This window comes from Notamacropus eugenii, chromosome 3 (genome assembly GCF_028372415.1).
Source record: "Notamacropus eugenii isolate mMacEug1 chromosome 3, mMacEug1.pri_v2, whole genome shotgun sequence".
Lineage (NCBI taxonomy): Eukaryota > Metazoa > Chordata > Mammalia > Diprotodontia > Macropodidae > Notamacropus > Notamacropus eugenii.
The window spans coordinates 34,642,573-34,669,322 of record NC_092874.1 but is presented as its reverse complement, the minus strand read 5'-3'; the positions used below and the strand labels follow the sequence as shown (position 1 = coordinate 34,669,322).

The following is a 26,750-nucleotide window of genomic DNA, read 5'->3' as shown; positions in this document are numbered from 1 at the left end:
CCGAGAACAGAGGGACTCAGTGATTTTCCCAGAACCACCCAGTAAGTGTTGGAAAGGGGAGATGAACCCAGGTTTTCCTGGTGCCAAGCCCTGCCCTACTTTCCATCATAACTCTGTTCAAATACCACCTTCTACAGGAAGCTTTTGTCATTATACCTATGAAAGTAATAGCTAGTATGTGTTATCATCATCCTCACTCACGTCTACATGGTACTTATTATGTACCAAACACTGTGTGAAGGACTTTGTATTTATTAACTCACTTGATCCTCATAACAATCCTAGGAAGTAGGTTAGTATTATTCTCATTTTAGAGTTGAAGAAACTGAAGAAAGGAAAAGTGACGCCCTGGATTACATATCTAGTGTCTGAAACCAGATTTCCTGACTCCAGTTCCATCATTCTTGAATCCATTCATCTTCTTAGATGTGGATGCCCTTTTCCCCATTCACCTGTTGCCTATTTCATATATAGCTGCAAATTTACATGAGATGTTAAGCCCCTTGATGGCAGGGACTGTTTTCTTCTGTTTGTATTTCCAGAACTTAGCACAGTACCTGAAACATGATAGGGGCATAAAAATGCTTTTTGATTGATTGTCTCTACATATGGGGAAATAATGATATGAATTTCTTTGTGGCCAATGCTAGTGAAGTTTCTGGCCCATTTATAAATGTAGATAGCACTGAAACAAAGATGGAGGAAAGTTACCAGCCTAAAACCTGAAACAGTTTTTTAAAAATCAAATAAATTTAATATCGGTCAATAAATATGTATTAAGTACCTACTATGTGCCAGGCACTGCCTTCTTTCAATAGGTTTGAATTATTTGATAGATCAAAGGAAACAAGACAGCTTTCATAACTTGTGAACGATCTAAAAATTGGATAAGGAGTCAACAACACTGTCTACAATGACAGGTCTGACAAATATTAATACCTGCCATTTTATGGTACTTTAAAGTTGGTAAAGTCTTTCACATAGGTTATCTCATTTAAATCTCACAAAATCCCTTGAAGTAGGTTGCAACTGATCCCACCCCACCCCACCCCCATCTGATAGATGGAGAAACTGAGATTCAGGAAGGTTATGACTTGCCCATAGTGCCAACAGCTCACACGTTCCGGAAGAAGGAAATGAATGCAGGTCATCCTAACATCAGTCTAATCCACTGAACCATTGCTACCTTTGAATATATCTAGTATACATATGGAATTTTGAGGTTTGTGAAATGCTTTACCTACATTTCACACTTTGATTTTTCAAAACAGCTCTATGAAGTAGGTACTATTATCCCCATTTTATAGGATTACAATTAGCTGATTCAGTGGATAGAGCACTGGGCTTGAATTAACGAGGTCTTGAGTTCAAGTATGGCCTCAGACACTTTCTAGCCATATGAGTGTGAGCAAGTCATTTAACCACTGTCTCCTTCAGTTTCCCCAATTGTGAAAGAAGGAAAATAATAGCACCTGTATCCCAGAGTTGTTGTGAAGATCAAATGAGTTAATACTTGTAAAGCGATGAACATAATATTTGGCACATAGTAGGTGCTTAATAAATGCTTCTTTCTTTTTTATTTGTCCCCTCCTTCCTTCCTTTTGTCCTCCCTTTCTCCATTCCTCACTCATTTTCTTCCTTCTTTCCCTTTTCTCTTCCTTTCTTCATCCCATCCTCCCTCCCTCCCTTCCTTCCTCTTTTCTTTCCTTCCTTTCTTATAGATTAAGAAGCTTAGGTTGACATTTTAAGTGATCTGCCCATTGTGAAACAGAATTTAAGCTGAGATCTTTCTAATCCAAGTCCTAAACTCTAGTAGACACTTGCTGCCCATGATATACTTCAAAGGGTGATATTTTCATGAAATCTTCTCTACCCAGTTCCTTCCTCTACCTTCTTAATCAATCATCTTCAGCTGTTACCATAAAGGCTGGTTTTAACACACCCTCTCCAGAATATTGCCTTCTAAACATATTTTTTACTAAGTACTTACTTTAAACTAAAGGGAATTGCTTGGGACAATTAATTTTATGTTTCTGATTTATTTACTTGATACTCAGCAAAAGTGAAGATTATTGACACTTTATCCTTTTCAGAAACCCATTCAAGCCATCCAACTTACATCATGAGAATCTGCTAGATACAGTCAGCAAAATTTAAACTTCATAAAATCTCAAGTTTGCTTACAAACTCAAAAACCTGTCAGGCCTACATTGATTTACCATCACACTGTCACAGATTTGGAACTGGAAAGGACTTTCTAAGGAGTTCATCTAGCCCAAGGCATTCATTTGACTAATGTGGAAAATGGGGACCAGAGAAATGAACTGACTTGTCTATGATGGAATGGGTCATTCATGGCAGTGTTGGGATTTGAAGCCAAATTTTCTGACTTCAAATGCAGTACTGTTTCTATTATACACTGTGCTAGCTAACTGTTCAAATGCTGTGAACTTTTATTAAGGATGGGAGGTTGCTAATTGTATGTTTGGGTAGAAGTAACAGGGACAAAACTTGGCAAGAAAGAAAGAGATGTGAGAGGCAAAGAACCTGGAACTCTACTGAGATGCAGCCCCCAAAAGAGGTCTCTAGCCCTTGGTCTTCTACTTCCCTCTCCCAGACCCTAGTGTGACACTTTCCCTAGATTACGTCTCATACTGAGACCTTTTCCAGTTTGAATCCAGAGGCATTGTGGTCTACTTTTTCTGGAATCTGTCCTGAAGTGGAGACCAATACCCCTGCTCCATGTTCCCCTAGAGCTCACTCAGGAAAAAAAAAAAAAACCCAACTTCTGCCATCACCAGTTCCTTGTCATTGAGAAGAATGACTCCTTTAATTTCATCTCCAAACGGACACTGTTCACATGCTCAGGGAAATGGGTTCCTCTCTCCTGATGACCACTATATTCAGAAATTTATATCCTTCCAAGACTAAAACATATATTGAAATGACTTTTTTTTTATTATTTTCTGACTTTCCCTCAAACAACTGACAGTTCATGATGAGAATGTAAGATTCCTGATGGCAGGAACTGCTTTATTTTTGTCTTTGCAGTGGAAGCAATGTCCGGTATATAGGAAGCACTAGATAAGTCCCTGTTGATTTGAAATAATGTTTTACACGAAGTAATTTTTTTTAATTGCCTGTTATGACCCTACACTACAGGTATGCTACCACCAGGTGGCGATTAGGTGCCATGATCCCCTACAGAGGTCTATCCATGAGATTTTCCCAGAGTTCCAAAGTGTAGGACTCTCCTTGACCACTCAGATCTATAATCATACATTTCTATCTCTTTTGATGTAAAAGCAAAACAAAACATGAAACCACGGTATACTTTAACAAACATCCACGTAATTAATTCTTTAGAGCAATTTTAAAATAAATCTTAAGTTCATATGGAGATATTTTCCTTTCTTAGTGCCAAGACAGCTTAGCCAAATCCTGTTCTTATTAACAGGGTTTTGTTAGAAGGCTAACATTTAAAATTGACGTAGAAATCTTACTTTGGTGTCAAAATCAAGGAGGAAACAAGGTAGTGGTGGATGAGGGTGTTGAACCTGGAGTTAGAAAGACCTTGGGTTCAAATCCAGCTTTAAACAGTTCCTAGCTACATGATCTTGATAAAGTCACTTATTCATTGTCACAGTTTCCTCATCTCTAAAATAAAGATAATAATTGAATTTATATCCCCGGATTGTTATGGGGATTAAAGTGCTATTGGTTTTTTTCTGCCCAAAGAGATTGTAAAAGCCCCTACTTAAAGGTTTTTCATCCCTCTTGTGTTTTACCTTAGCACCACCAACTTCTGCAATGAGTTCCCAGTTTCCTGGGGTGGATAGGAAATGCCTTGATCTGGCAAGCACATACTCTTCCCTCCACAATAACTCTTTCCTCCTTCCATGATTGTATAAAAAGTGTTCCAATCTTTCCCTTTTGGTGGCTTCATCTTCATACAGTGACAGAGGTCAAAGCACAAATCCTATGTTTGTGATCAAGTGCAATGAAAAAACCAAGAATTCTTCAATCTGAGATCCAGGGTCCTCCAAGTAGTTCCCAAATGGATTTCTGGTGGGTCTATTAATTTGACTAGGCAAAATACATCTTTACTTTAATATAATTTCTTTCTTTTTTAATTCAGTGTATTTTATACATTTAAAAAATTACTCTTAAAAGAGATTAATAAACTGCCAAAGGGTTCTATGATGTACACCATCAAGGTTGAGGACCTTAGGCTTAGCAGAATATTTGAAAACAGGTACCTTAAACCTTTCACAGAATATCAAAAAATCAATTTCTTTTGAAACTAGAGGCAATACCTGTAAAGAAGCACATTTTAATTATTAGTTTTTTCTGGAAACAGGCAGAGAGAGAGTAGGGGAGAGGGAGAGAAAGAGAGGAGAGAGAGAGAGACAGAGAGAGAGGAGGAGAAAAGAGAGAAAGAGAGAGAGAGAGAAAGAGAGAGAGAGAGAGAAAGAGAGAGAGAGAGTTATTATGTAAGTACTTACTGGGTACCACTCTGTTAAGTACTAGGAGTTTAGATACAAGCAAGTGAGATAGCTCCTACCATCAGGGAGCTTGTGTCCTAATGGCGAAGAGGGCTCCCTAAAGGGGAGCTGAAGAGAGGGTGGGAAAGGGGAGGAAAGGAATACAAGAACATGAAATGGAAATGGGCTAGAAGTGCAAAGTTGAACTATTTCTGGGAAAGAGATGGCTCATCAGAATCCAGGGTGGTTGCAGAAGCCAACTCCAAGCTTCTGATAGGGAAGATGCTGAGATGTAAAATGGCACAGCTTGGCAGTAGCCAGAAAATTCAATCTGATTCTCCTAGTAACTGAAATACTGGTGAAACACAGTATCCTAATCAAATACTTCTATTCTGAGTATTTACTTTTTCCCCGTATAGTCATAGGAATAGCCCTCCTAGAATATAATGATGGAAACTACCCTATCAACTTGGGAATTGTAAGCAGGCATGAAAATATGCTTTGAATGAAGGATGTGGATGAAAGTATAAGTAGGAGGAAGGATAGTAAGTGAGAGCATGTTGAAGAAGGTTGAGTCAGAAGGCTTGGGTTTGAATCCTGAGTGATAATTATATTCATTAGATGTGTGTGACCTTGGGCAACTCACTTAAATGCTCTAAACCTCATTTTGCTCCCTTGTGATCAGAGGTGGAAATCACTAGGGTCCCTTCCAGCTCATGAGTCTATGCTGAAGAAATCTAGCAATGTATTTCTAGAAAAAAGGATGCCTTAACTGATGCCTTCTGATGCCTTAACTCACGTGTTTATTGAGAATCGATTTTGTACCAGACGCTCTGTTAGGCGGTGGAGACACAGATACAAAAAGGGACAGTAACTTTAAGGAGCTTACTTTCTGTCAAGGCCAACATAATACTTAGCATATGTTCATGTCTGTGTGTGTGTGTGCGCACGCATCTGTATATGAAGGAGAGAGATAATTAATGAGTAATGATATTCCTTCTTTCCCCAATACCTGAGATCATCTATATTTAATAGTCAGCTAATAATGAAATTTTTATTAGGAAAAGGCAAAGGCACAATGTGCAGCTTGCAAGGAGTCCTATAAATCTCAGATAAGGAAATGGAATGGCAGCATCAGCTATATTAAATATCAATCACTAATCTCCCAATGAAGTTGTCCAAGTGTTTTCCCCTAGCAGATCCTCAAGGTCTCTCATCGAAGAAATAGGGGCAATGATACTTGTGCTATTATTTTGTCTTATTTCATACACAAAATCAAGGACTTGGACTAGGTGGTCTAACACGACTACTCCAAGCCAACCTTTCTGTGCTCCTACGAAGTAGGACTATCAGGCAGCTAGACAGCACAGTGGGTAGAATGTGTGACATGGAATCAGAGAGAAACATGTTCAAATCCTGCCTGAGGAACTTATTTGCTGTGTGGCCCTGGGCAATTTACTTACCTTCTTCTTGGCTCAGTTTCCTCATCTGTAAAATGGGGGTAGTAAGAGCACCTACCTCAGAGTTGTTATGGGGATCAAATGAGAATATGCATTAAAGTGCTTGGTACATCTTAAATAGTTCAGTAAATGATGGTTTTTATCTAAGATCTCTACTAGTGATCTGGAGGTGAATCTTTGGGTTGGGATGTGCTCTGTGTTTTCTCTATTTAGCAAACTTCCGATCTGGATCAGATTGCCCTTGGGGGATAAGAATGGCTGACATAACTAACCTTCTTTGGAAGTTCTAACTCTCCCTATGAATTATGAGATTGGCATTCCAGTCATGAAGCATGAAGCTATCTCTAGACAGTCATCCCTGAGTAAACTAATACCAATGATTTTCAGGACCTACAGACTTTCAAAACCCGGAAACAGACTGGGAAAGCATAGATTGCAAATTTTCTCATTATATAGCTACATATACTTTTCCTTCCTCTTCCAATGGGGGATTTCCACCCCATATGCAAATTTACTTGAAATCATTTACTACTTGCTAATGATCATGTGTGTAAATGAAAAAGACAGGAGTCCTATGTGTGTCTAGACAGTCAGACAACTGAAGACATCTCCATGTTTTGTAGTATGGGGAAGTTCGTCTATTGGTCTCCCCTACATTTCCAATCCTCCCACTGACACCAGTGCAATATGGGACTTTTGAAAGTGATCTACTTGGTGGTTCCTATGCTGCTATTGCAAATTCAAGTGTAGAATAATATATAGAACACAGAGTAATGCACTCCCTGAGTTCTCATCTTACTTCTGATACTTTATTAGTGATATGACATTAGACAGGTTCTTCTCTGAGGTTTCATCACGTGTAAATCAAGGATAATAATATTTATGCTACCTTCCTCATCAGACAGCTGTGAGGAAGGCATGTGGTTAAGATTTCAAGTGTTCTGTATAGTTGAAGCAGCTCATGCTAGTTATTATTTTTAATAATTCTGAATTAATATAATATAAAATAATAGTGTAATACTTAATATTACAACTGAATGCATACATTTTGTATAATAATTTAGTATGTGATATCTTATGTGTTATAACAAGCTACTATGTATTAGACTAGTTATAAAGCTCAAAGCACCTGGAGTCAGTTCAAATCTAGCCTCGGACACCTAGTAGCTACGTTGCCTTGGACTACTTTCTTAACCTTTGTTTCCTGTAAAAATTAAATAATAATAACAGCTACCTCACAAAATTGTTGGGATGATCAAAGTGAAATATTTGGAAAGTGCTCGGCACAACGTCTGGCACATAGTAGGCATTATATAAACAGCTATCATCATCATTATCAGTACTTTGGATGATGAAAATAACTTTTTAAAGTTGCTTATAATATTTTAAGATGTATGTATTCAGAATTAGGGGGGAATGGTTATTCAGAGGACCCCTGGAAAATCATAGGATCATAGATTTAGGGTTAGAAGGGACTTCAGAAACCATCCAAGTCTACTCCCTCATTTTGCAGATAAAGAAACTGAAGCTAGAGAGCTGAACTTGCCAAGAGTCACAAAGGTAGAAGAGGATTTGAACCTCAGTTCATCATCCTTAAGACTTAAGATGGAAGGCTGCTTTTGGTCAAGGACAATGATGTACATTATTCTATAGGGATCTGAAGATTATCCATCTCAGAAGACTCATCTGCTAAATACAAATTCCAATGCCATTAACTAGTTTAGTAGAATGGAATTGGTGATGGGAGAGACACAATGATTCCTATTCCAAAGTTACTTTCAGTAAGACACATGTACAACCCAAAACAAGCAAAAATTACAAAAACAAAACAAAAAACATAGGTGTTTGTATTTTAATGTTTTTTCCAACTTTTTACATTATTTTCATTTAGATAATAGTCTATTTATAAGATGACCATTGGAGGAATGAGGACTGATGTTCCAATGGAGTCTTAATATCCTAATATCTCTTGCTTATAATGTTCTTCAAATGGACTTGTCCTTGAAAAGTCTATATTTGGAATCTTGCCTGAGACATTATCTGTGTGACTCTATGCAAGACAGAACCTATCTGGGCTTCTGTTTCCTCATCCACAAAGTGAGTGAGTTGTATTCAGTGGACTCTATGATTATTGCAGCTCTAAATTCGTGGTGCTACAAAATGGAAAACTGTCCTAACTGAAGTGGAACCTGGGAGGTAACATGTCCTTTGGGGGGCTGCAAACACACACCTACCTGAAGTAGATACATCCAATTGGCATGGTGTTTGCAGACAGCAATAGAGTCCCTCTTTGTGCTTAATGAGTGTTATTTTTCTGCAGACAAAGCCAAAGGAAGAGGCAGAGCTGGGTCCCACTTTGACACAGCCCGGAGACGGAGTCGAGCAGTCCTTTATCATATCTCTGGACACCTGCAAAGAAGAGAAAAGAACAAATTGAAAATCAATAATGTAGGTGTTGAGCACGCAAGGCAAGGGATGTCAAGGGAATGTTTTGTTTGTTTGAAGAAAAAAATGTGCAAGCTGGTTGGTTATTGGCTTTGCTGAACTTCTGGGTTTCTGATTCTTTTAAAGAATGAACTGGAAAAGGTCAGCTGTCATAGAGTAAATCCGGAAGAGCAGCTCCCGATGCCCATGCTATCACTGCAAGAAGATTAGACTAGTATAGCCACCCAGTACAATAGAGTGGAGAAGCTGTGGTCATGCTCTTTTGGTTCTACTTTATAGAACCAGATGATGCAAAGAGTCACATTATACATGCAGAATTATTGTGGGTACTGAACCCACAAAAGCAGAATGAAATTTTTCAAAATTTATTTTTCATTCCATCCATTTTTCCCTTATCTAATTTCATTTAATGAATTTTCCCAGAGGGCTCATGACTCAATTCAAGTTGTTCCTTTGTCAAATACTTTTAAAACTCTTTATTTTATAGAAAACAGAGATGCAAATTTCATAGTACAACCTCAGGTTTGAAATGACATGTGGTAGTGAGGTTTATAAAGCAATAAGCTTTTGCTAAATTGAACCTAAGTGATATTTAGGGAAACCTGATATATACATCCAAAGAATCACAGTAAATACATGTATCTAATAAAGACAACCCATTGGTCTCTGTAATGCTTGCAATTCACCTTTGTCCAATTTTCTACCTTTCTAAACTTAACAATTGATTTTTGTTGTTTAAAGATTAAAAAAATACAGAGAAAGTGAATATACTTATTATCTTTGTTTAGATGGAGAAATTTGAAACCCAAAATTTTAAAGGCCTTTCCTATCTTTAATTTGAATGGCTAAATGACATAACAGATTTGCAATCTGTAATTTGAAATGACTGTATTTAAACACCCAAATAATACTTTCATACTGTGCTGGAAAGACCAATAATCATTCAGGTGATTTGGAGGTGCAATAATTTGCCTAGCAAACATAGGAGATATTTAATAAATGCAAATTGAAAAATGAGGGACAATATTGGATGGAACCTCATCCTTAATGTCATATTGGATGCATGTAGGGACAAGGAACAGCTGAGACACCTTTCTGACCCCCTTCCTTTGACTGAGAGAGCTTGGAAGCTAGTCAATGTGTCAGACAAACATCAGGAAAAAATGAGAGTCCATGTCTTAAAAACAAATCATCATGTCTCCACATGTGCCTTGGATTTCTCATATTTATAGCTGAGGACACCAAAATCATGTTGCAGTCCTGTTTCCTAAGCGGGGCTTCGCTGTGGAAGCAGAGGATGTGGTTGGAAATCCATAGCCAAAGTGCTACTGATACAAATCTCCTTCCCAGGAACTTACCTTTTCAAAACCATAAATAAGATGCTCCTTTTGGGCCTGGGGCTGTTAGGGGGTAACACCATAATTCAGTATATAGTAGCAATGAGTGAGAATCAATTCATGCTGATGCACTCCAGGGACATTCTCTCCTTAGAAGAATGAATGTCTGACTGACTATTTCCTCCTACTGCCATGCAGATGGACTTGAGGCTAGTGAGAGAGTTTTACACCATTTGACATATGAGTGAATGGATGGATGGATGGATGGATGGATGGATGGATGGATGGATGGGTGGATCAGTGGATGAAAAGCATTTACTCCTTACTATGTGTCCAGTAGTGTGCTAAGTGCTGGGGATACAAATATAAAACAAGACAATCCCTGCCCTTTTTAGTGAGTTATGGTGCTCATTCTTGAAGAAACTTTCCTGCAGTGTTAGAGCTAGCTTCCAGAATGCAAGAATGGGAAAGATAGAGAGGAATAAACATGTGTAATTTGCTAAGTAAGCCAGGCTACAAGTTTATGAACAAATATTCATTGGCCAAGCAGATCATGAAAATTAAGACAATTTTTAAAACTTTTAGTTCATTTTAACATAACTATTAACTTAGTTTAAATTTGTTCATTGAACATGCCATTTTTCTCCTTAGACTGGAATTTTTTAAAGCAGACTTTACTTAAAATTAGATTCAAAAATGCCAGCTCCCACTGTTTAGCTAATGCGTTTAATTGCTAGTCATTTAAAAAGCTTTAGAAGTCCATGTAGAGTGTCACACACTTATGTAAATTATTTAAGGGTATTAGAGCTGAACTTGAAGTTACCAGGTATTAACTTATTTCTTAATGCAATTAACAAGCCTTGCCATGGAGATGCTGCCCACCCACATTTCCATGGCACTTTACAGTTTATAAAATACTTTGCTCACAATGACTCTCTGTGATAGGAAATATATGAATTATCAAGTCTATTTTACAGAGGAGAAACTCAGGCTTGATCAAGCAAAGTGACTAGACCAACAGTAGTTTCCACTTCTATTGCAATTTAAAGTTTACGAAGTACTTCTCCCACAACAACCCACTGAGATGAAGGAAGTGCAATGATCCTTTTCAGAGTTGTGATTAGGGTTAGGCAATCAGGGCAGAGAAATTAAAAGGATGCCAATGTCACTTTCATTCATTCAGAAACAGAGAAACAACTAAGGGTATCACTTAGTGAAAATAATTAAAGTAGGAAGCTATCAGATAATACTTTTTCCTATTTCCAATGGTTATACCAATGGAATAAATCCTCTTTGGATCATCTCAAACATCCACAACATTGTCATGAAATCTCTGACCACTGTGGCTAATGTCCCAGCATCTTTATCTCTCCTCCCTATTGCATTTATCTTAAAAACCTGCTTTCAGGGTATGATTCATGTGCTGTTTCTGGGAGCTAAAATTACTAGTTAATATCTTTGATTGTTATCTTCAACTTACGGGAAAAAGGAACCTCAAAAATTTGAAATGAATTGCCTGGAATAACGTAGCTAAGCTAAATTGTGATGAAAAGAGAGATTATTGTGAAAGGCAGAATCACTGAAAGTCAGAAGAAGCAGAGGAAGAAAAAGAAATGACTGATCAGGGATTCTAAGTCTGGGCTTTATGAACTTGCGGTTTTATTTTTAAGTTTTGGTAACAATTTCAATTTATTCGGTTTCTTATGCAATCTTATATATTTCATTCTGTGCATTCAAAAACATTTTTCTTAGGAATCCATAGGCTTCACCAGATGGCCAGAGCGATTCATAACACTTCAGTGATTAAAAAAAACCTTAAGAAACAATTCCTAAGCTGGAAAAATCATTTTCTGAAGGATCAATCAGTCAATCACCAAGCATTTTTAAGTGCTTTTGTGCTCTGCCAGAGACTGAGGATATAGAGACAGAGTTGAAACAATCTTTGCCCTCAATTACCTCATATTCATTCTCTTCCTTTATAGTTTATTAAAATTTAAAGACTTAGACTAAAGTAAACATTAAGATGTAACATCCTAAAAAGCAGTACCCAGCAACCCCCACTTCTGTATTCAAGAAGTCTTCCTCATTTGCTCCTTTCCTCACCAATGAGAGAGCAGGGGCTTTCTTACTTATGTGTTTGTATCTATGGAAAAAGATTAGAAAAGAGTTTGACACATAGTAGAAGCTTGGTAATGCTTTCCATTCATTTTTTCATGCATGCATTCACTCACTCATCCCCTCTAAAATAATGAGCTTGAACTAGAAATAGATAGACTCACAAGTCCCATCTAGTGCCAGGATATCACTGCACTAGCGATTAGTGTTTCTACTTTCTAGTCCTAACTCTGTCTCTTCCAGTAACACTCAGGGAAAGTAGCTTAATTTCTCCATACTTCAGTTTCCCCAGCTATTAATTTGGAATGATTCAGATCCCTATCTAACTTATGAGGATTTCATATCACTCAAAGAGCTAGGGAAATGATCTAAGTGGAAGCACTGTTACTTTTCAAAGAGAGTCAGAGAAATCTATCCTTTTATAGCACAGGGCTGGAATGTTCTCCATAAAGGACTGCATGTTTTCTTTTCCCTGCCCAATAATTTAATAAATCCATTTATTTTTGAATTATAAACCCTTGCAGATTCAGAGGCCCACTTCCTTGGTATATTGTGTTCATGCAAATTACATGGATGGAGGTTTGGAATTCAATCACCTTGATTTGTTGTTGTCATTCATTTCCCATGTTTGGATAATTTGTAAAGCAGAGGTGCATATAGCCCCAGCACTGTAGGCACTAAATTAATATTTATCATAATCAATAAATAATGGGCCACCAAAATCCAGATGACTTTGTTGAATTATTCTTTAGACAAACTCCATATTGTTGAGGGTTATAAATATCATCTCATCTATTCTTTCTCTACTTTATTCCAAAAGCATATGGTTCCTCTCAGAAAGCTGCATGCATGGGCTGATTTTGCATCAAAAATGTCTTTGATGACATTTTGACACGTCCTGGGGGATGGGAGGGCAGTCATCATTGTTTCCTGTGGGGATTGTATCCAAACTCAGGCAGCATTTAGGATACAGTCTACTTGTTTTAATTAGGACTAAATCTAAATGAGGTGGGTTTTTTCATTTAATTTGAAACTTTTTTCTGAACAGCATGGCTGAATCTCATTCAGAATTGGAGGGACCACCAACAATTACTATTTTATACATCAATTGAGTTTTTTTAAACCATTTATTAAGCTTCTACTATGTGCCAGTGTCTTTTGTAGGCACCAGGAATCCAAATGCAAGTGGGACAATCTTTGCCCTCAAAGAATTTACATTTAAATGGGAAGAAAACAAAACAAATGCATAATAAATACAAACAAAATTAAGGGTTGAGGATTATAATGATAAAAACTAATAATAACAAGCGATTATATGGTGAATTATATCATCTCTTTTTATTTTTTACAACAATCCTGTAAAGTAGATGCTTTAATTTTCCCATTTTACAGATGAATAAATTGAGTCTGACCAAGGTTGAGTGATTTGCCCAGGGTCACAGAGAAGGCAGGTCTTCATAATTCCATGTCAGGCATTCTATCCACTGTGCCACCTAGCTGTCACGATAGCTGCAAGGATCAGGAAAAGCCACTTGTGGGCAAGAACACTCGAGTTGGGTCTGGGTGTGAGATGGAAAGAAGGAAAGATGATATTGCTGGAAGGGGGAACCAGCCCATGCAAAGCCACAGAGAAGGGAGGTGGGGTGTTAAATGGGAAGAGCAGCAAATGGACAAGTTTAGCTGAATGTTGAGTGTATGAGGAAGAGTCAGTGATATTGAACCTGCAGTCCAAGGATACTTCTGTAACCCCTAACCTTGAATTTTTCCTGGGCCTTCCCTCCTATAGGAACTCCTTAAATTTTCTTAACTCTCTTAAATTTTCTGGTATTCTTGGAAGTGGTTAAAATCTTGTATCCTTGGGATTTCACTCCTATTCACATATTTAGTGCCCAATTGTCTTGAATCTTGGCTATGATTTTAGCAAAATCCTCCAAGGTCCTCATTTTTCTATTCTGTAAAATGAAATGGAAGGGGAGAAGTCAGACTATGTAGCTTCTGAGATCCCTTCCACCTCTAGAGGTCTCTGATCTTATTAAGCTCCTACTATGTGCAAGGCACTGAACTGGATGTTGATGGTGCTAAGAAAAAAAAAAATTTGCTATCCAAAACCTACCCTTCAACTATCCTGGCTTGGGATTCCTCCAAAAGTTTGACTTAGCTCTGTCCCAAACTCCTGCTCTCAGAGGACAATAGCATGGAACAGTGTGAAAGAGTCCTAGATTTAAAGGCAGAGGACATAGGTCCTCTGTGTGACTGCCTGTGTGACCTTGAGCAAATTGTGTAAAACCTCTCTGGGGTTTTGTTTTCTTACCTGTAAAATGAAGGAGTCAGAACATGTATTCTGTCAGGTTCCTTTGAATATAAGTTCCTTGAGAACAAGAACTCTTGCTTTTTCTTTGTACCACCTGCCCTAAAACATAGTAGATGCATACATGGTTGTTGATCAATTACTCTTTTGTTCTATGAATAAGATGAGGAATCATTATGACAGACAAGTAGCTGATCAGAACCTCCAAACTGAGAACAGTAGAAGCTCGAGCAAGGAACAGAAGCATTATGGGTTGTCATTGTCAAATTGAACAGGTGGTGGTTTGGGAGGTTGGAAGGATATTGGTACTCCCAGGTGAATGGGTGAAATTAGCAAGAAATTAGGGCAGCTGAGGACACAATAAAAGAATATTGTTAATTCTTTCCCTGGCAAAATCTAAGCTCCTTGAGGGCAGGAAATGTTGTCCTTTCTTTGTAGTCTCAGTGCTTAGCACATATGGTACAAGCTAAAGAAAAACATTTTGATTTATTTATTTCCAAGGGGGAATTTTCCTAGTTTCTAGTGTCACTGCTTCGGGCTGCAGTTTTTGAAAGCAACCTGGGTGAGCTACTGGTTAAGCCCGAGACATCTTTAAAGGTCCTTGAACATAACAGATATATTTTCCTGGCTTTTTTTCATACTCTAAACACTCAATAAAGAGAAGCTTCACCAGATTCCAGTCATCCAGTTTGTAATTCAACCTTACTCTCTCAACTGCAGCCTTTTACTTCATATTTAGTGTTTCCCTTACTTAGCTGGCTAAATGTATGCTCCTGAGCAAATGACTCTCAAGTCTTCAGATACACGCTTTTTTCCCCTGAACATTCTTTATCTTGTATTAGAATGGGAGACATTGTTCATCAAGTTGGAACAATTTCAAAGCCAAAGGTTTCTACACTTATCAAAATCCCAGCTCTTCTCAGACTTTAATTCCCTACAAAAGCTGAATATTTCCTTTCTTACTTAAATGCCTTGCCTTGAGTAATTATTTCTTCCTTCTCTGTCTCTGCAAAGACTTATTGGTGTCCATAACCATCATTGTCATTCAGTTCTTTTGGGTAATGCAAGGTTTGTAGAAATCAAAAATCAACCAAATCTACTAAATCAAGAAAACCCCTTATAAATCCAGAACGTGAGCCCCTCCCTCCGTTACACCATGTTCCCAATGAAAAGCAGGTTCTTGAGTTGTTCATGGACCATTGTTGTTACTAGGAAAGTCAGAATGAAGGATTTCAGGGCAAGCTGATCATTGAAATAATGCCTCCAAAGCTTCCTTAAAATACAAAGTGCTCTACATTATTTAGTTAGCTATTTGGTTTGTTGTTAGGGTATTTTCTTTTTGCCTTGTATGGGAGTTTAGTTCTTCCTCAAATTACTACTTACTGGAAAATAAATGTAAATTATGTTTGCTGTTTGTGATGATTTGCAATTGTGAATGTCTCTAGGTAACATCATGAGTAAGTTCACTTTGTTCCTTAATTGAATGATGCTAACCCTACTCAGAGATTTCTCTTTTGACATCCAAGTGAAATTGCTTTTAATTAAAAAAATGTTTACCTGTATTGTGGCAGTGCATGGCTAAGCCTATAGCTAGAATAGTCAGTTGGAGCTTTGTTCTAGGACATTTAAATTTAAACCCTCCCCCAAAAAAGCTAAATAATAATTTTAAATAATTTTATATTTATTTTATGTTATTTTAACTCCCCTGATGTGACTCAACCAACCATGACCTCCTCCTGCCCCTACAGTGGTCTCTGCGTGTTTGAGAGTCTCTATTGAACCCACTAAGAAAAAGTGTTCTGGGGTCTTTCCAGCTGCAGAGCTGGCATCTGAGATCTCTCTTCCATTGGGTCTATATATCAGAGCCCTTATCATCCGCTATGTTTGATTAGTGGGTGGCTTTAGTTCTATTTTCCCTAAAGAATATTTGGAACAATATTTGCTGCTTACTCTGGGTACCAAAGGTTGTTAGTTATAGCTCTGCATGTGCTGATGGTATCTTCAATGCAATATGCTGAATACAATTTATGCTCCATTCTCCCCACTGAAAATAAAGAGAGAAAAAGGAGGAAGGAAGGAAGGAAGGAAGGAAGGAAGGAAGGAAGGAAGGAAGGAAGGAAGGAAGGAAGGAAGGAAGGAAGGAAGGAGTCATTTGAGTATATGTTGATTTTGTAAACAAAATATACTATATTTGTAGGACTATATGCAATGTGAACTGAGCATGTTAGCTAATATGGGGTTTCCCCCTCTCTCCTTTTTGTTTTGTTTTTTTCGTTTTTGCTTTTGCTTTTGTTTTTGTTTTTTTGTCTACAGAATGTTTTTGTAGATAAACCAGCATTTCCGGAGTACAAAGTTTCAGATGCAAAAAAGTCCAAATTCATCCTTTTGCATTTTAGCACTTTTAAAGCTGGCTGGGACTGGCTGATCCTGTTGGCGACGTTCTATGTTGCTGTGACTGTACCTTATAACGTTTGCTTTATTGGCAATGATGAGCTGTCCACAACAAGGAGCACCACGGTCAGCGACATTGCAGTGGAGATTCTGTTCATTATAGGTAAGAACCTGAGGTGACCATCCTGATGCCACTGACAAATGGAAGGGAAGGACAGGCATGGGATTCAGATCTTGTTGGGAAGTGAAGATGAGCTCAGACCTCATTTGCATTGGCATGAATTGGCCCCTCATGCAAATTCAGAGAAGGACATATTTGAATTTCTTAGAATTGCCTTCCTCAGCTTTTCCACTGTTCCTTTATTCAAATAAACCCTAGCCAGTGCCTCATTTCATCAAAATTGGAGTAAAAGAAAAAGACTTGTGAGTTGCTTTGTTTATGTTCTGTCATATGCTTCTTTGCCTACAGCCAGCAAATTCTTTTTTACCAAGGTGGTTCAAAGCCTTAATTATTTTCCATTAGAATGAAGTAAAGATGGAGTTACCATTTTGTCAGAAGACCAAGATACTATGGTGACAGATACTATAAAAAGGGGCAATGTGTCCTCCATGCTTAAGAATAAATGTCCTTAGAATATCCTTGATAATCCTTTGCCTTTGCTTAGATTGAAATGAGCTAAATCCTTAAGGATTACTATCCTGTCTTCAACAAAAGTAAAGAAAATCATTTTGAAGGGCTAGAAAGAGGAGATGTAGATTACATATTTAGGGTGGAAAGGACATTAAAAGCCACATAGCCTAACAAACTCTATTTTACTAATGAGGAAACTGAGGTCCAGGGAGGATAAGATTTTTATTGCCCAAGGTCATATAGGTGGAGAAAGTATTGAAGTAAAAATAGGGTGAATCTGGCAGGCAAAGGACTTGGATCTTAGGATCATAGATTTAGGAATAATAGAAACCATAGAGGTCATTGGGTTCAACTTCATTTTACAGATAAAGAAACTGAGGTTCAGAGAAGCTAATTGACTTGCCTGGGGTCATGCCCCATGTGAGTGTCTGAGGCAGGATACAAATCCAAGTCTTCTCAACTCCAAACCCAGTGCTCTCCCCTGGGTCATGCTGCCTCTGATTCTTGTTTCTGCTGTTTTTTCTCTGGACCACCGAGTAGGTAGAAGCACTAGAGAGGATAGAAGACAGTTGTAAATTGAGGAAAAAGTATATTCTCTCTTTGTCTCCTTGACCTTTTTTCATCCTATTTTCATTTAGAGAATGATTAAAGGGGAATAGAATGCAAGTAAAGGAATTTTTAAAAAATTAGTGGTGTTAGCACATATGCTAAGTCACATATTATAGGATCTCAAATCTTGTGTTTTAGGAAAAAAGGGAAGATTCTTGGAGTCTTTTTTTTAGTTCACACATGAGCAAAGGTCTAAGGAACAATCAGTAGGGTCAAGAAGAAAGAAGGAAGGAGAGGACAAAATAATTAGTTATGATAAAGTGGGCATTCTTGTGCTATGAAGAAGTGAAAGATTTTGTTGTAACAATCCATGTTCCATTGGCTATGAGATTTTTCTTGTGGTTGGTCTGTTGGAGGCACTGACTTTGAGCCAAAATCACATCTCTGAATATTTATTAGTATGCTAGATGTGGAGACAGAGGATCTGGCTACAAATCCTGCCACTGCTACTTAATGCCTGTGACCTTGGGCAAGTCACTTCATTTCCCTGAGCGTCAGTTTCGTGGTCTATAAAATGAAGAGCTTGAACCAGATGGCTTATAAGGTCCATTGTAAGCATTTCATTAAACCTACAATCTTATGAAACTCTAAATTATTTTTTCTATACTTTGTATTGAATCATCTGTGTACATGTTGTATGTCCCTATGAGCTTCTTAACAACAAGGATTGATTTTTTATCCCCAGTGCTCTGCACACACTAGGTTCTCAATGAATATTTTTTTGAAAAACATATCAAAGTATTTTGGTTCCCCTGATGTGGTCAACTATTTCAGGACCTGTAATCAGCTAGAACTGAAGATTCTCTATTCACTGCTTCACCTGGCTGCCTTCAAGTAGGTCCTTAATAAGTGCTGGTTGATTACAAAATGAGGTGGAAGTTGAGATAAATGACTTGTAAGTTCTTTTAAAGCTTTATCTATTATTCTATGATTTTGCTTCTACTTTTGGGACAAGATACTGAGATATTGAAAGAATGTATGATTAGATTTTTTTAAACCCTATTCTAGAATCCTTTTGAAGTCACAGAAATCAGACAGTGAAAATATTTTTCATTTCATTGTAAAAAAAAATGAGTGTGATAGAAATGTATTTTGTATCACTTTCCATTGTGTAATTGAAAGAATGAATGTCAAATGGAAAAAATGGCATTTTCATTCGCTTATGTGGAACCAATCAATGAACAAATGTTTATTAAACACCTACTGTGTGCTGGGCACTGTGTTAAGCAGTATAAATTACATGGGCACAGACTCAGTGTTCCTGTACAGAGGCCATCCTTGTTTCTTCAGTAACTAATGATTTCATTATGAAGATACTGAGCACAAAGCTACTCTTTTAGATGTTTCAAAAAAACTGAATGTTCACAATGTGTATAAAGTATGCAGTTTGGTTTTATTTTGGTTTTTTACAAAATAGGAGAATTCTATGTAAGAATATTTTTATTCACAAAACAAATTAGGCATAATTGTTTCACATTACAAAAGAATTCTTGCTTGACAAAAAATGTCTTTTTAAGTAGCCAGTATCACTATTGCAATCAAGGTTTGTTTCCAACTATTTCTGGAAAGAGAATTTTAAAATTTGGATTAAGATATAATTGAATTCCAATTAAAAAGCAATTAGATGTAAAGGTTATAAACGATTACTTAAAATATCATCCTAAATGAAGATGACCAGATATCCTGTACATACCAGGACACTCACAGATTTGGTTCACTTGTATCAACATGACCAAAAATTCCATGTAATGTTTTCTACATGGCAGCTGTCAGTCAAAGGACCATTGAATCAACACTTTTTCCAAGGGTAAGTAAGTATCAAAGGAAAAACAGAGTAAAGCTTCAAACCAAGAAAGTATATATCTGTTGGGGAATTTTATGGTAGTGGAGTTGGTAAGTGATGTAGTTCAGAATTAGCTAACTTAATAACTAACTATCATACTGCCTTTTCATTCCTGTCAACATAATCTCATTAGAGTGACAGCAATACACTATGCTGTGTTTTTAATATTTTTCAGGTTTTTTTCACATTCTTTTTCGTATGATTCAATGTTTCATAGTAGATAGAGCATTGAAGTATAAAAACAGTGACTGGTTAAGGTCAAGAACAGCATGGTAAATTAGAAAGAGTGTTTGGTTTGGACATTCAAGTCCAAATAAGTCTACTTATATCCTCATATTCAAGGTCTATGATGACTATAATAAACCCTATAATGTTGCAGAGCCACTTGGAAGAAATCTGTAATTACTCAAAAAAACTTGCCCATACCATCCTTGGAGGAAAGACCAAGTGCATGAAGAATGTCAATTGCCTGGATATCAGCATGCATTTGGGTAGACACCTATAAATTGAATCTGGTAGCATACAGGCAGCAAATCAGCTGAACTTTCCCAATATTTCCTGCCAAAAAACTTTAAAATAACACCTTAAATCAAACTGGGGAATGTCAGAGGCAACTAAAGGACATGGTGAGATAATTTTCCAGCCTAAGACAACTTAGGAGGTTGTCTGTGACACCAAGGTGGGGGTCAGTCAAGAGTGCAGCACATGCCATGGCAACACCAGGAGCAAGCCTTGGAGGGAACTTCAACAGCAGCAGTAGCAGCATCATGAGCTGTCAGTCCCAAGATGGTAAGGGAATCAGACAACCAACCAGAAAGAGACTATAGAAGATCCTTTGCTGGCATTAAGTGCAGGACCCTGTTACATTGCTTATATACACTTATGAGCCAAATCTCCAGGGTGAAGAGGAGCATGAGTTCTTGTAGCTGCAGGGAAGCAGTGATCGTGGTCACAGTTGAAAAACAGAGAAGAGTGCTTGTGTTCACTCACAAGGGAGCATAGGTCCTGGCCTCAGTTACAATACAGAAAGGAACAATAGCACTTGTGGCTGTAGGGAAGAAAAGTTCCTTTCTAGATAAAGATGGAGCATGGGCCAAGAGAGCAATGAGCATATTTTGATTTGGATCATACCATCCTGGAAGCACCAAAACTTACAGACCCCCAGAACTAACTCTGAAAACAACAGAAAAAAACTGAAATGTGGAACAGTGTCCTCTCCAACCCAGGAGCAGAGCCCAACTTTAACTAAAGTTAAAAATTAAGCAATAGGCAAGGGAAAAGAGCAAACAACAACAAAGAAAAAAGAACTTGACCACAAAAAGCTACTATGGTGACAGGGAAGATCCAGATATAAACTCTGAAGAAAACAATGCTGTCAAAATTGCTACAATCAAAGCCTCAAAGGAAAATGTGAATTGGACTCAAGCCCACCAAAAATCACTCAAAAAGAATTTTGAAAGTCAAATAAGAGAAGTAAAAGAAAAAAATGGGAAAAGTAATGAGAGTGATTTAAGAAAATTATAAAGAGTCAATAGCTTGGTAAAAGAGGCACACACACAAAAAAGTGACAAAAATAACAGCTTAAAAAACAGAATTGGCCAAGTTGTAAAAGAGGCACAAAAATCCACTGACCTTAAAAGCAGAATTGATCAAATAGAAAAATATGTGCAGAAGCTCATTGAAAAAATAATAATTTCTTAAAAATTAGCATTAGCTTCCATGAGACATCAAGAAACAACAAGGCAGTCATGAGAATAAGAAAATAGAAGAAAAAGTAAAATATCTCATCACAAAAACAACCAAGCTAGAAAATAGATTGAGGAGAAATAATTTAAAAATTATTGGACTACTTGAAAGCCATGATGAAAAAAAAACTAAACATCATTTTTCAAGAAATTATCAAGGGAAACTGCCCTGATATCCTAAAACAAATGGGCAAAGTAGAAATTGAAAGGAATCCACTGGTAAGTTCCAGAAAGAGATCTCAAAATGAAAACTCCCAGGAATATTATAGCAAAATTCCAGAGCTTCCAGGTCAAGGAGAAATTGATGCAAGTACCCAGAAACAATTCAAATATCATGGAGCCATAGTCAGGATCACAAAAGATTTAGCAACTTCCATATTAAAGAAACAGATGACTTGGAATATGACATTCCAGAAGACAAAGGAACTAGAATGACAACCATGAATCACCTACCAAGTAAAATAATATAGTCTTTCAGGGGCAAAATAGATATTTAATGAAATAGAGGAAGTATAAAGAATTCAAACATTCCTGATGACAATACCAGAGCTGACTAGAAAATTTGACATTCAAGCACAAAATTCAAGAGAAATATAAAAAGATAAACCTGAAAGAGAAATATTAATTGCTCATAGGTAGGCTGAGTCAGTATAATAAAAATGAAAATTTTACTTAAATTAATTTATGTGTTTTGTTCCATACCAGCAAACAACCAAAAAATTATTTTAGAGAAGTAAAAAATAATGATAAAATTCATCTGGAAAAATAGAAAGTCATGAATATCAAAGGAATCAATGAAAAAAAGTGTGAAAGATGGCCTAGCAGTACCAGATCTCAAATTGCATTAAAAGTAGTAATCATGAAAAAATTCTGGTACTGGATAAGAAATAGAATGGTGAAACTAGAATAGAATAGGTTAGATGTGCAGAAACACAGTAGCAAATGACTCTAGAGATCTAGTGTTTGATGAACCCAAAGTTCCAAGTTTTGGGGATAAGAACTCACTATTTGACAAAGATTGCTGAGAAAACTAGAAAGTAGTTTGGAAGAAACTAGGTATAGACCAATATTTTATGCCATATACCAAGATATGATCAAAATAGGTACATCATTTAGACCTAAAAGGTGATACATAAGCAATTAGAGGAGCATGGAAAATTTTACCTGTCAGATATATAGATAAGGGAAGAATTTAGGACCAAACAAGAGATAGAGAGGATCATGGGAGGTAAAATGGATATGTTTTTACATTAAATTATAAAAGTTCTGTGAAAACAAAACCAATGCAGCCAGGATTAGAATACAGTTTTGTGAAAACAAAACCAATGCAGCCAGGATTAGAATACAGAAAGGAACAATAGCACTTGTGGCTGTAGGGAAGAAAAGTTCCTTTCTAGATAAAGATGGAGCATGGGCCAAGAGAGCAATGAGCATATTTTGATTTGGAAAACTAGAGAAATTTTTACATCAAATGTCCCTGATAAATGTCTCATGTCTCAAACATGAAGAGAACTGAATCAAATTTATAAGAATGCAAGTCATTTCCCAATTGATAAATGGTTAAGAGATAGAAACAAGTAGTTTTCAGAATAAATCACAGCTATCTATAGTCATATGAAAAAATTCTCTAACTCATTACTGATTAGAGAAAGGAAAAGTTAAAAGAACCCTAAAGTACCACCTCACACATACCAGATTGGCTAATATTACTGAAAAGGGAAATAACAAATGTCAGAGGGGATGTCAAAAATTGGGACATTAATGAATTGTTGGTGGAGTTATGAACTGACCCAACCATTTTGGAGATCAATTTGGAACTATGCCCAAAGGGCTATAAAACTGATCCAGCAATACCACTACTAGGTCTGTATTCCAAAAAGATCCAAGAAAATAGGAAAGGACCTATGGGTACAAAAACATTTATAGCACCTACTTTTATGGTGACAGATTTAGCAATTGAGATGACGCCTAGCAATTGGGGAATATGATAGTGGTATATGATAGTGATGGAATACTATTGTGCTGTAAGAAATGATAAGCAGGATAGTTTCAGAAAAACCTGACAACACTTACATTAACTGATACTAAGTGAAATGAGCAGAACCAGGAGAACAATATTCAGTACCATCAATATTGTCTGATGCCCAGCTGTGAACAGCTTAGTTATTCTGATCAATGCAATGATGCAAGACAACTTTGAAGGACTTATGATGAAAATTACCATCCACTTCTAGAGAAAGAACTGGAGTCTGAATGAAAATTGAAGTAAAATTTTCTCACTTTTTTGGCTTTATTTTTAGCAATAGGACCAACATGGAAATAGTTTCCCATAATTTCATAGATATAATTGATATTACATTTCTTACCTTTTCAAAGGCTAGGGAGAGGTAGGAGGAAAAGAAAATTCAAAAAAGTTAAATAAATCTTTATAATAGATAATAAAATTTTAAAAAGAAATCATTTCTATAGATAGAAGATATCTATACATCTATATCTACACGTGTTAGCTACTGTAAAAGAATGAATTAACAGATTGTTTCTGTTACCATTCTGTGATTCATATTCAAATACATTATTGGTAAAGGTACTTCCTCATCACCAAAGAAATTTGTACTTTCCATGAATTTCACATTTTTGCCTTCTACTTTTCCCCCTTTTTCTTTAAGAAAAGGTTTTCTCCTGATTATTTTACCACTTTATTGGCCCCAATGTTTCTTTAACTTTAGAGCCCTTTTATCCCCAAGATCTTTTGGTCCTCCTAACAACCCTGCAAATTAAGTCAAATAGGTAGGTAAAGATTTTTTGGTGAACCTTAGAGGTCATCCAATCTGATGTTCTCAATGTACTGTGAGGGAACTGAGGTTCTCTGAGGTCTCTTCCAACTCTAACATTTTCTGAACCTAGATGATACTTTCTTCCTAGTGTAGCTGGCAGGTACTGCCTGCTTTATTGATAAACACGAATTACAAATGAATCTGACATCTGTTTAGCTGTCAAGTCAATGCCTCAGATTTCAAGCAAGTCATCTTCCTCTGATAACCACAACAAAAGAGGGAAGCTTGGTCAGGGTTCCTGTTTGGCAGTTTCAGAATTGGCTGCATCATCTTGGGATTTTTGCAGCTGCTAACTCAGTACTGTTTGCTTAATGTATGTTTTTTAATTTAGGAATGTTTGTGGAATGACCTAGATATAGGTGAAGGTTTTATCCCTGAATGGTAATACATTGTCTGACCTACCTCTCAGTTGTCTGCATCCCAGGGGCTTGGGAAAGCACAGTTCAAAAATGACAGGTTGCTAAAGCTCTGAGGGAGTTGAGAACCTACTTACTTTGACCATGTCATTGTGTTTATGTGATTGAAAACAACAAACCTCATTCATTCATTAGTTCAGCAAGCTTTTTATTATGTTCCTCTTATGTATAGAATACTGTGTCAGGCTTTGGTAATAAAAGATAAAAAGTAACTACCTGTGCCTTCAAGAAGTCTACGTTCTACACGGAGAAAAGAGTGTTTACAGAGTTAAATAAATGAAACATATATATGTAAATATATATGAATATAATTGGAATGGAAGAGGCTATTAACCCTTTGGAATAATAGTAATGATAGCAGTTAGAGAGTACATTAAAGTTTTCAAAATGCATTACATGTTATCTCATTTAATCCTGAAAAATACCCTGGAAGGTAAATACTAGTATTATCTCATTTTTCAGTTGAGGAAACATATAAAGGGTGTGGAGATATATGGCACAGTGTAGCCTATTTTGGCAAAGAAAATGCAAACCAAGGAGGGAAGGTAAAAGTGAAAGTGTAGGGTAGCCCCTGATTGTGGAAAAGTCTGAATGTTTGGAAGAGGAGATTGAATTTTACTTGGTAGATATTAGTGAGTATTTCTGAGCCAAGGAAAGATGCAAAAGGCATAGAATTAGAGGAAGGAAGTCAGACTGGACCTTGAGTCAAAATTATGTGAAGATTGAATGAAGGACATTTGGACTGAAAAGGAGAAGAGTCAGAGGGAACATGATAGTGATCATCAAGTATTTGAAGGGCCATCACAGAGCAGAAAAAAATGCCTCTTCATGATGAGATTCAAAAGGAGAAACTGAGAGAAAATGGTGAAAGTTGAAAAGAGATAAATTCAACCTTGATGTTGGGGGGTGGTGAAGGAGAATTGTCTAAAAACTAGAGCTACCCAAATATGGAATGATCCACATTGGCAAGTAGTGAGTTCTCCATCATTAGATTGCCTATCATCACATCTTCAAGGAGAGTATTGGTGCTTATTACTTGCCAGGTATGTTGTTGCCAGGAATCTTTTCAGTCATGAGCTGAACTAGATGGCAGCTGAGGTGCCTTCTAAGCCTAAAACTCTGTAATTCAGTAATAAGATCAGCTTCAAGTTTAAGGTCATCCAGGAAGCACAAAAAGAGTTGGTTGAAGCATCAGAGAATTGATATGGTCCTATCTTTCATTTGTCCAAAAGAAATTATGTATTGATGAATGATTAAAATACAAGACATTTTAAAATAAATGATTTTTATTTCACAATTGGATAAGCTCAGGCTGAGCTTAGCAACATCAACTCCGTTTTACATTTAGAAGTGCTTATTTTATTCCTGTATGTTTCCAATATGGAAGCGTGTCCTAGGGAATCTGTCAGACAAATTTGTAAACCATTACCTACAGGGGGTCAATGCTACCCATTGACAATGTTCTCTTAATGTGATTCCTGAGTGGTCTACATTTCTCAAATATTTTAAAATAAAGGATTCATGTTACCATGCAGTATTTCATTTACCTTATAGACTTAGTCAAAATGTAGACATTCTCCCTAATGTGTCACAAATAAAAGCTACACGGTGAGACTCAGATATGTACATGGGTTTCTGAGACTGTTCAATATGATCAAGAAACCTAATTTAATGGAAGGACTCAGGAGAAATATAGTTGCTATTGGCTGATCATTTGTTACTCTTTTTTGAGTGGAGGGGAGGAAATTGACTCATTTTTTAATGGATGAAAAAGTTAGTTTAAAAATGTGTCCCAGAGGCTCATAATGCCCCTGAAAAATAATGGCTTTAAGTTTAATCCGAAAGGTTGGTAGGCGAGCAAGGAGAAAGAGATTTCAACTTTAGTAGAAGAGTTGGGAAAGATCTTATTCTGCAACTTATGTGCTCCTGTAAATAGAATATGGGCCAGGAGCGGGTGCTCATGAAATATGAAACAATAGCACTGTTTTTGCACAAGGTAAGAAAGTTAAGGATGAAAATTTTGCTAAATTTGGAAACCAAGAGGAAAAGCATGAGTTCCAAATTTAGGACCCTAATGCAAGATTATTGTACTTTTTTGTCTCAGTTTGGCTCTTGCTGAACATTCTGACGTA

The 26,750-nt window shown here is 36.8% G+C and overlaps 1 protein-coding gene across 1 annotated transcript in view; it reads left to right on the top strand.

The window, feature by feature from the left end:
* KCNH8 (potassium voltage-gated channel subfamily H member 8) overlaps window positions 1-26,750 on the top strand; it is a 391,062-nt gene that overhangs the window by 193,907 nt on the left and 170,405 nt on the right. The window contains exons 4-5 of the mRNA XM_072651223.1: window positions 8,265-8,392; window positions 16,463-16,703. Coding sequence (XP_072507324.1) covers window positions 8,265-8,392; window positions 16,463-16,703 — 369 coding nt within the window. The remainder of the gene's footprint in view (window positions 1-8,264; window positions 8,393-16,462; window positions 16,704-26,750) is intronic.